General features: G+C 37.3%; 1 protein-coding gene across 1 annotated transcript; it reads right to left on the bottom strand.

The window, feature by feature from the left end:
- Positions 1–207: 207 nt before the first annotated feature.
- Positions 208–10,066, bottom strand: LOC145991104 (uncharacterized). The gene is made up of 4 exons (XM_083126849.1): positions 9,905–10,066; positions 6,847–7,002; positions 2,867–3,037; positions 208–1,531 (listed from the first exon to the last, which is right to left on the bottom strand). The coding sequence occupies exons 1-4, from the start codon at positions 10,001–10,003 to the stop codon at positions 1,352–1,354; spliced, it is 606 nt and encodes a 201-aa protein (XP_082982975.1). The 5' UTR covers positions 10,004–10,066; the 3' UTR covers positions 208–1,351.
- Between the last annotated feature and the right edge of the window lie 852 nt (positions 10,067–10,918).

The following is a 10,918-nucleotide window of genomic DNA, read 5'->3' as shown; positions in this document are numbered from 1 at the left end:
GATATTTATTGCTGAAATTTTGGCACAATTTCATATTTCCATAAATGCCATCTTTAATGAAAATAAATTTGCTGCGAAGGTAAGTTCAAAGAATGTTGCTTCCTGCTCTAAGTGAATGATCACAGTGAACATAAATTAGACCAATAAATTAATAAAAACAACATGTGCACTTAGTAAACACTTTATTTGTAATCAAAAGCAGTCGCTTATTGAAAAATCACGATCAATCCAAAAATCATCTACAAATCATTACCATTTACACTGATTGATTTTTAGGATTGGGTGTCAACAGCGAACATATTTAGAACATGCGGGGTATATTCATGACGTTATCAAACATGTATACATACCGGCATTGTTTATCCTTAATGAATTAACACTCTCGTTGCTATCTGAATACTTTCTACCGATTGAAACTGGAAAGATGTCGGAAATCGAATTTATAAAAATTTTGAACGGAAGTTTGAGTTTAGTCTAACGGTTACCAAGTGTCGGAAAGTTATATAGTTAGAAGGTGTAACGTGGCTAAGTACGAAAAGAAACAATTTAAAGTGTAAAGGGTCATTGAAAACAAATGATGCTTGTTATATTTGAGAAAAGCCTAAAGAACGTTCGCACGAGTCAAATTACCCTGAATATGAGATGAAGTAGTTCAACAATTAAGAAAAAAGACAGGGCACGTGTCGTAAAATCTTCCAAGCGAGAAATGAAAAATTGTTTCCTTCCATTCTAATACAAGGAACGTATTTATATATTTAGAAATTAAAAAATGTTCGGCAACGTTACATTATCGTATCTATACCATATAGTTTCCTATCAACTTAATATTGTTGAAATAACTTTTGAACTTTTTCCTTCTACAGGATCTCGAGAATCCTAGGTATGGCTTGGTAACCGAACTGACAGACTGAATAACGCAAAGACTTAGCTGTGCGAAACAAGGACTGACCAAAACTCAGCGAGGAGTCATTCCATCGGTTTTTCTTATGGCATGTTGAAATTTCCAAATGAGGATACCTTTATGAGGATGATGAAACCAAACAAGTGGACAGACTGTTGGTTATTGCAGGTAAAGAAGCTAAAGTTGAAAAGTTGCGAAACATTTTTCTTTATGGAGCATTTGACAGTTGACGTTCCCATTTTTCCTATCTAAGTATGTTCACATAAAATACAGAAGTACAGACAGGTGTTGTTCTTGTCTGATTCAAGCAGCAACGAAAGAGGACTCTTAAGGACAACCAAGACATGTTAATATCTAAATGTTCGATAACCCCACGAGCAACGCCGTCTACGCTAACCCAACGTCATGGATTCTTCTAGTTCTCATTATTATTATTATTCTTTCCTTCTTCTAGCCTTTTTTGCTCTTGCTTTCTGATATTTGAACCTCCAAGTATTGACAACCCACTTCTTCGCCCTGGAGATAGTAATAGCAGGTAACCAGCCACTCCCCTTGACAAGCCTTCAGTTGGGCTTCTTGCTGTTCGTCCGCCGCCAAGGACATCATGGCATTGAATGCCATATACTCACCCTAGAAAAATATATTAAAAAATATGAATCAACTCGTCGATTTGTAAAGTCAGCGGATATTGTCAACGGTATGTGTACTCTTTCATATCTCTTTTTTTGTGGCCATACATGAGACGAACCTATTAACTTGTGTGTAAATTGTCCTAAGGTTGCTGACTTCCCTTAATCGGACTTCTCAGATTATTTATAAGGCAAGGAGCCACATCATCTTCATTTACACTAACTTCTGTGGGTGTACGAAAACAGATGATATTACTTTCACAAATAACGCACTTCAAAAATATTTTCAATATACCTATACCTTCATCTATTTTAAAACCAACACACTTGTACACAGTATTACGTTTTATCAACGTTAATAACCTTAGACACTGTAGAAATAAAAAAAACATTAAGTTTACAAATTGTTACATCCATATCCTTGTCTTTTTTTAACGAACCAACTTCATTATCATATTTTTTAAGAATTCAACATAAAGGTTGGTCGTCAACCACGCTATTTTACAATTACGTCATAGTAGCTACTCGCAAGGTCGTTACAAACATTTCCATTTACCCCTTGAAAGTATGCGATATAGGTGGAATACATAACCTAATATATTTCTAAATTATAACAACATTTTACATTATAGTAATTTTTGTCGGTTGAATTGTGCTGGTATATGATGAAATTTGTTGATACCAAACTGCACCGTCTAACTTAAGGTAATCTGAATCTAGGTTACCATGGCAACAAAAGTCAACAGTGGCGAGTTGTATGGAGATGCCTTGCAATCCAGGCCTTGAAAGCCAGGGCTGGTCGAACCTGGGACCTCTGTCTCCGTAGCACGTTACGCTAACCACTCTGTCACAGAGGCCTGTTCTTGCATTTTACTCCATAGAGCAGTTGATCCCAAAGTGTGCGCCGCGGCGCCTTAGGGCGTCGTAGCTGGCTTACAGGTTCGCCGCGAAATGCACCAATATTTTCACTCAAATGATATGATTGTTCCAAATATGTGCTTATTTAGTACTTTTTATATTATATAAAATGCTTCCCAATTTGAAATATGTGTTTATTTTTTAACTTAAGGCAAGCAACCTAACCACACTAAGTGAGCGTTGCAAGTGTTAGATAGGCCTAAATTGAGACTTGTGCGCTGTGAAGAAATCTTGAAACACTAAGGGTGCCGTGAAACGAAAACGTTTGGTAACCCCTACCATAGAGTATTCTAGTATTAATATTAATGGAATTGCTTGTGCAAGAGCTCTTGCATATTGATTTTATTGTGTCACTTATGAGTTGTAAATTTAATGAATTGTTGTGTCAAAGTTCTGGCGCATTCTTTCTGGTACTCACCTCAGGAATGGGGCAATAATCCACACTTAGATTTTCTATGCTCTTCACAGTTGCTGACCAAACTGTGTCCGCTTCGAAGAAGTCATTGCAAAGATTTTCCCTTTCAACTAGTGGCATGTTCTCGCAAGAATTTCTATCACCTACTTCGCACCTGGTTACATTAAACAAGGCCTTCAAACAGAAAAAAGAAGAAAGAAGTGTAATTTACAAAGATATTTTCATGCAGCAGGAAACAGGTAATGATAAAATTGAAGGTAAAATAGTTCTCACACATTATTGTACGAATTGTTCTCCAATCAGTGTATTATTAACCACCTTCTCTTGTGCAGAGTGTTGTCATCTTATATTGAAGTGTTGCTATAGTTACACCAGAATGAGAGTGTGGGATGTGGCTTACCTATTCCGATTTTAAGCACACAATTTTGCATTATCAATCTCTTACAGTTGCACGTTCCCCTGCTATCGGTGGCCTCTTTACGTTGAGCCCGGAACACTCAATTCTCTTACAATTGTCGAGGCCCAGGGCAAACAACACTGTGAGAAAGTTCTAACTTTTAAGCCAAGTTTTGTCACATTGTTAGTGAGGTTTTTATCATATTTCAAATATTTATTCATTTTTGCATTCTTATAAAAGCAATTTTTCACCGTGAAGATCTCTTTACAGATCGAGGCTCTGACTGTTCTCGATTACAGCACAAGTCAATATTTCTTCTTTACATTGTAAATTTAAAATATGTCATTTATATCAGTTGTAAATGTCAAATGTTAATATTCAAGTTTGTATAAAATGATCATTAAGGTTTGTTTCCTATCTAGGCTATGTTAAATTATGTAACGTTTATGAGCCTTGGCAATATTGCCATAGTAACATAAATAACAGTTGTTATGGAAGATTGTGATAAAAAGTTGCTCTTAAAAAGTGATTTGCTGCATTTTAATTTATATAATTATTCAGGTAATTGAAAATTTAGGTATATAATTAATCAGCCGATAGAAATGTAACTTCCCCTTCTCAAATCCTGAAAAATATTATTCAGTTAATATCAATACTATAATAATTAATCGACAACGATGAGGCTATTTGCCCCTTCACCTAATGAAAGGTTATAATTTCCTTAACAATATCATAGTTCTGTAGAGATGAACTCGTCAAGATCAACGTAAAATACATCTAGAAACTAAAATTAATACTCCATTTATATGTAGGTGTATATAGTCACTCAGCACACGTTTGAACAAGACACAGAACAATGTAAAACTCCAAAGAACATTAGACTTGCTGCAACTTGTCTACGTGAATGACAGGTTGTCAATGAGTGCCTTCAGGGAAAAGATCACCCCTTAAATAACCTCGTTCCTGTGCAATGTACATCATGCATAAAATCATGTAAGGTAAGGATGTTACCGAGAGCGACACGAGACTTAGCAGTTACTCTTTCTCGCTTTGAGTTTTAAATGACCGTCTCGTTCTGGGTGTCGTGTCTATTAGTGAACATCCATCGTCCGAGTAAATAAAGAGTGTAAAGAAGTTATACAGCAGTGTTATAAAATAAATTAAGGCAAAAAATTCGGTAAATTCTTTTTTTCTTTCTTTGATGCTTGGTTCAGTTAGGTGAAAGTAGGTTAGTTTTTACACCATAAATTTGAACTCTATTATTTCATCTGGGTATTGATTGCATAACATAACCAGATGTCGGCACACCTGATTCTGCCCTCTGACACGACCAATGTTGCCAGTACACCTCCTAAGTTTTAATCTATATGTCACAATTAACCCTATTAAATCGTCTAATGTATAAAATGTGTAAAACATGTATCGTTCTTTACTCAATTCGATAAATAACTACAGAAACCATTCTTGCACATCGAACATTATTTCAGGCGACACCTACACTTCAGTACATTTTTCCGCCTCTGATTGTTCATGTAGAGCATGATTTTCTTGTTTAGTGTTTCTAAAATATCCACATAGAGAAAGTTCATACTAAGTGTAACTTTCATGTCTGTATCGCTTTTTTGTACAAAAGTTAAGTACAGTCACCGGCAATAAAAATGTGACACCTAGATCCTGAAATACTCACTTCCCTGCAAGGCGTTAGGAGTGTTACCTAACAAGTGGTGGTGGTTGATGCTGCCATTGAATATTTGCTCAAATCTACGTATCGCCGTAGAGATAGGCAACACAAAAAAACTCCTTGCAGCAAAATGAGTACTTCAAGACGTTCAAAATCTCGGTTGGGCGACTGGTCTCCCTGAAGGCGCAGTGGTAGCGTCATCGTCTTATAATCAAGGGGTCCCGGGTTTGATACCCGATAGTAGCACATAGTTGTTCGGATCCCACTTTAAACTGTAGGCCCAGTCCCGATTAGCCTTTCTGTGCATAAGGTGGACTTAAAACAACAATTCAATTCGGTTGCGTGACTGTTTGGACACCCAGTATAGGCAACCACGCAGCACAGGCTCACAATTGCCACTAATGAATTAACTTGATAATTATTAAGAAGGAAATATCTATAAAAAAAATCAGGTATACATACAGGGCACAGGGCTAGCATAAATGATTCATTCGTTTTGAAAAGGCTATATTTTCAAAGTATTACACGTACACACATGAAAGACATATGAAAAGAACCACAAACTCACCAAGTTTGTATTGTGTATTCCAGGTGGCAGCACGAGATCATAATCTTTTCGATCGGGTGTGGCAGTGTGGCAGTACGAGGTTAGTACCTGTCGAAAATGGAGGGAAAGCAAGGAAAGAGTTTTTGTGTGCTTGAATATGTCAGATGTTCGTCTGTTATAGCTGTGCAACGCGCTTTCAGAAGAGAGTGTTCAAACTTGGTGAGTTTGTGGTTCTTTTCATATATCTTTCATGTGTGTACGTGTAATACTTTTGAAAATATAGCCTTTTCAAAACGAATGAATCATTTATGCTAGCCCTGTATATTGATATTCATACATACATACACACACTTGGTGTGCCTGAAGTAGAACAGCATTGAAAGTAATTTTGGTTGAAGTAAAAATTAAAACAACATACGAAAGTTTCGAGCGGGAAAGAGAGTTTCGAACACTAAGTCTCTGCCTCGACCTGATTTTACAATGCTGGCTCGACTCGGTACTACCTTTAATATCAGTGAAAGGGTATGACTTATGACTAGGTTGTTACGGAAAAGGCACTTCAGTTACAAACTGAGATTTTCTAAAACTTTCATTCGTAACGATCCGTAGGATCTCTTAATTATCATGTACAACGAACTCCAACTCCCAGTCATTGAACCATTGCTATCCAATCAGGAAATATTCAGAATCATCAGTGGATGCAGTGTCAGAGAGCACTTAAGCTCTTCCTGGTCATCAGCGGTATAAACAGGCAAACAGGCGAAATCCAGGAAGAGGCTACAGGCCTGACTCTGCATTCGTTGAGTAAATTCGATTGAAATAAATGGTTGAATGAGTCACACTGAATCAACTAAAGAAAATATTATAAGTATAGTTTTGGGCATTGATTGATTGATTTATTTGATATTTTAAGTCCACTTTCTGCACAGTAAGGCTAATCGGGACTGGACCTACAGTTTAAATTGGGATTCGAACCACTATGTGCCTCCACCGAGTATCGAACCCGGGACCCCTTCATTACAAGGCGACGACGTTATGTTGGACATGTGTAAAGATGATGTGACAGTGATGATCCAACATGTAGGTATACCATCTATTTGCTAAACGGTAATAATGTGTGCTATAAAAATGCATTTTCAGACTAAAGTGCTCTTTCCCCAATACCCTTGCGATTTGGATCATAATGGAGATAGCGTGGGGAACGTTATTAATGCCAGATGTATTCAAACATTGCCAAAACTGTAAAAACAAAATCTTCCTTACATGACAATAAGACATAAGATACAAAATTGTATTCTCATTTCTATATTAGATATAGTTGGTTGTTAAATTAAATCAAAGGAATGTGCTACACTCACCTTCAGTGATTTGTCAACTTCACGCTTAACTTCAAGCGTTGCATTCAGCCCCATAGTTCTAGAGTCCTCCATCCATATTTCAGTGTCACGAAATATTAGTTCGTTCTTCTCATACCCCTCACAAGGTGTGAACTCTAAAATTTTCACCATCAGATCCTGAGAGAGAGAAAATATCAAAATGCACATAATTTTCCAACATCCTTCAAATTTTTTTTTACTTACCGTATTTGCCGGCGTCTAAGACGCACTCCATTTTTTGGCATATTTTTTAGGAGAAAGCTTCATCACTGAATTTATAATTAATTTCAACAAATAACTTGCCTAATCTAACTAGGAAAGAATACATTTTAATCTTCTTCGTCACACACTGCAAGGAAGCAAGAAAGATATCGTCTAACTCGGAACAGAGAAAATTTCCAGAAATGTAGTTAATCGAAAACTCAGTATCGGCGTATGGGACGCATCCTGTTTTTCAGGCCTATTTCTAAGGGGCAAAAGTGCGTCTTATACAATGGCAAATACGGTAATTCAGTAAGCAGCTTATGTAATACAGGGGTTGATTGATTTGTTTTATTGTATTTCGCTTTCCTGCCACTTTTGAATAATCGCGAAGATGAGGATGAGTGCTTTGACTTGATTTTAATGTTTTAAGTCCCCTTTATGCACAGAAAGGCTAATCGGGACTGGACCAGGGGCGGCGCCAGAAAATTTTAATCGGGTGGGCAGGATCTTCATATTGATAAATTAGGGTGGGCAGATATATAGAGAGGGAGAGAAAGAGAGTGTGTATGAATGAGTGAGTGTGTGTGTCTCTGTGTGTGTGTATGAGTTTCACAAACATGCATTCCCTCTCCTCCTCTTCCACCCCTTCTCTCCCGATTTCGTTTGTATTTCTTTTCCCATTTATTTTTGCTAGTGTACGTTTTCTTATTTATCCTTTACATATATTTTTTCCTCTTTTTGTGTTCCTCCTATATCTCGCTCTCTCTCTCTCTCTCCACTCCGCTCTAGAAAAAAGTAGCGAAGGGACTCGATGCAGTCACCTACCGGAAAAACACTTGACCTTGCCCTCAAAGATCTGATGCTGCTTAGGGTTTTCCCCTCTCTATCATTTCTGCTGTCTTTCCTTAGTCAGTCTTCATATAATCTCCCTATTTCTCCCCATGCGAAGAATGCATAAAATGTCCCAATTGCGAATACACAAAAGTGAGAAATATTGCAATGTCCTAATTGCGAACATACGAAACTGAAAAAACCTGTTTTCAGAAAAAAATCAGGGTGGAAACCTAGAGAAACAGCTGACTTGACTAGCAACAATAGCCAGCCAGATTGACTTATCATGGTCTTCTCCATTGTAAATCCCTGCAAAGTCATTTCACCCTTTCAGTCTGCCAATGTATTCAAATTTTCATTCGTGTGTTAATGTCTCGAAAACCCCTTAACACTAGAACGGCGAAGGATATAGTATCCCATAGAACAGCAGAAAGGGGTCACTTTGACCCCTCATGAGAAATGCACTTAAAATTCTAATGATTTTAGAATGGAAATATATTTTTAATTTATATTATTTTCTGTGCTCTATGTATTATAATCAAAGTGTTTAGGTGGTTGTGATACATTTTGATCACACACACACACACACACACACACAGATATATATATATATATATATAATCAACAATTGAACACTCCAGAATATGCAACATTTTACCACGAGAAACTGCTACTTCATGCGACATGTTCGGAGACGTCGTTCCCGGTCCAAGAAGACATGACAACATGTAAACTGCGACAAGTGGGAACATGCTAAAGACAGGACTACACAGGGACCGCAACTTAACGCTGATATTGCAGCACTCATAAACGAAATTTTACTTGGCTCAAATTGATCTCTTCCGCTGTTCTGGAGGTATAACATGAAATTTCACAGAAATAAATTATATTTAGTAGATTTCAATATACCATCTTAAAAAGGACAAAGAATTATGAAAAGTCACAAAATTTCGAGAGAGAAAAAAATAAGAAAAACTGGATAGTTATTAAAGAAACGGTGAAGGTAGGGGTCATTTTGACCCCTTCCGCCGTTCTAGTGTTAATGCCAAAAAAATGTGAAACTGCTTCAACAGGAGGTACCGGGACAAATAATGCAGTGAAGGAATGGAACAACAAAATCAACGGTGAGTTTCGTAGGCCATATCCAAGAGTTAAATACTTCATAAAAAGCTTAAAGACTGAAGCAGAAAAGTCTAATGGCATGATTTAGTGTGAAAATGTAACCTGGAAGGTTTAAAGAGGACTTTTTTTTAAAGGATAGCGAGTAACAAATATTGGTGATATTCATATATTCTTAAGAGCAGTGTCATATATTTTGAAATTTGAAATTGAAATGTAGGTAAAGTTAATAATGGAATTTTAAATTGACGAAGCTCTTTTCAGATAATAATTTTGCTGTATGTAATTGTATAAAAATTAAGCCAACTGTGTTCCAACTGTGTTGCTCAAGGCACTGACCAGTCGCAAGCGTGGAACTGAGTCCATTTAAAAAATTCGTTAAAAAGACTCGGTAAGTGCGAGAGGGGAAGTTGTAGGTTACAAATCAGAAAAATATGTTCGTAATTAGGACACAGGCCATCGAGGTAATATAGTTTTATTCCAGTTCTGGCAGAAATTGTTCGCAACTACGATTGTTGCAATTAGGACGACACCGCTGGAACGAAATACCGCTCTGGTATTCTCACCACGTAGACAGCTGAACTCTTAAATCAGTAAATGCTTGGAAGAGACATTTTCTCGTAGAAAACTCTATTTAACTAGCCATAATAATTTAGGCAATTTATGTATTATTGCCAAGAAATGCAAACCACATTTACATTGATTGATTGATTTGGCTATTTTAGTTGCCTTTTTCTGCCACTTTTGGCTAATCGCGACGATAGGGATGTGTGATTCGATTCATGCAAGCCTCTGTGAATGTCTCTTAATGTCACAATGTTGTTATGAGCTTTGAAAGAAAGAGTTACTGAAAAACATCCTCGTGACATGCTTATTCCTTACTTACACCTTCTTCCTTGTCATCAGTTTGACTTCTCACACATCGGATTCCAAACAAGATGAGAACCACAGAAGACAGAGCAAAATAAATGGGAGTGAAATGCATAGCGTCACTTTTCTCTGCCGAAATAACTCAATGCCTACACCACACTTGCAAAATTAAAATATATGAGGAATGACAGGAACTTTTATTACAGGAGGACTAACGTTTTATACAAACAGACAACAAGGGCATACATGCAACTGATCTTATCAGTAATCTTCATAAATACAGATCTGAATATTATCCCCATGAACATAGAAGAATCAATACTTGTCCTTGAGATCAAATTCCCGTCCACATTTCATATGAGCACTCATAAAGGGCAATGTCAGTTATGAAGTATATCTGGATTAACTCTGATTGGAATGACCTTTAACAAATTTGCTTAAAGACCACGCTACAAAAATCATTTCGTAAGCTGGATCACGCGCTTCCTCTAAACTTGTTTACGCAACATTAAAATGAGGAAATTGGAATAAGAGATTTCCTCGATAATAGCGTACGGATGGCATTGGGCCAGATTGAATAGAGATGCGTGCAGAAGTTACTTCGAAGCCAGCCCCAAAGAGCTTCTCGCCAAAAACACCCAAGAAGAACGGTTTATTAGTGCAGCATATATAGGTTGGACTCACACACAAGTAAACGTAAACCTGACTGTTTTTCAGGTGCACGGGCTGTCTCCTGTTGCTCCCTCACTAACGCACCAATGGATCCAGTTGTCAAATGTGTAGCCCACTGACGTTTTCTCTTTTTCCACCGTCTCTCGGACAAACCTATGGCCAAGCACCTTTTTACCAGCTCGAAAACTAGGACAGGATTCTGGCAGGCTATGCACCTTTTTACCTGCTGGCAAACTAAGGCAGGATCCTGGCAGGTCATGCACCACAGTAGCTTTCCATAACTTCTGCAATTAACAGGTTGATCCTGTTATAACAATCCGTAATAATGAGAAACTTTCAAAATGCTAAATTTACTCCC

The sequence above is a fragment of the Lepisma saccharinum genome, chromosome 1, assembly GCF_977018435.1.
Source record: "Lepisma saccharinum chromosome 1, izLepSacc3.1, whole genome shotgun sequence".
NCBI classification, from domain to species: Eukaryota; Metazoa; Arthropoda; class Insecta; order Zygentoma; family Lepismatidae; genus Lepisma; species Lepisma saccharinum.
This window is presented reverse-complemented; position numbering and strand designations above follow the sequence as displayed.

Excerpts from the sequence above, each read along its gene's own strand:
- LOC145991104 (XM_083126849.1), bottom strand. The coding sequence starts at position 10,003 with ATGCATTTCACTCCCATTTATTTTGCTCTGTCTTCTGTGGTTCTCATC. Across the intron at positions 3,038-6,846 it reads AAGTTGACAAATCACTGAAG|GCCTTGTTTAATGTAACCAG; the intron begins GTGAGTGTAGCA and ends TTCTGTTTGAAG. Across the intron at positions 1,532-2,866 it reads ATTATTGCCCCATTCCTGAG|GGTGAGTATATGGCATTCAA; the intron begins GTGAGTACCAGA and ends ATATTTTTCTAG.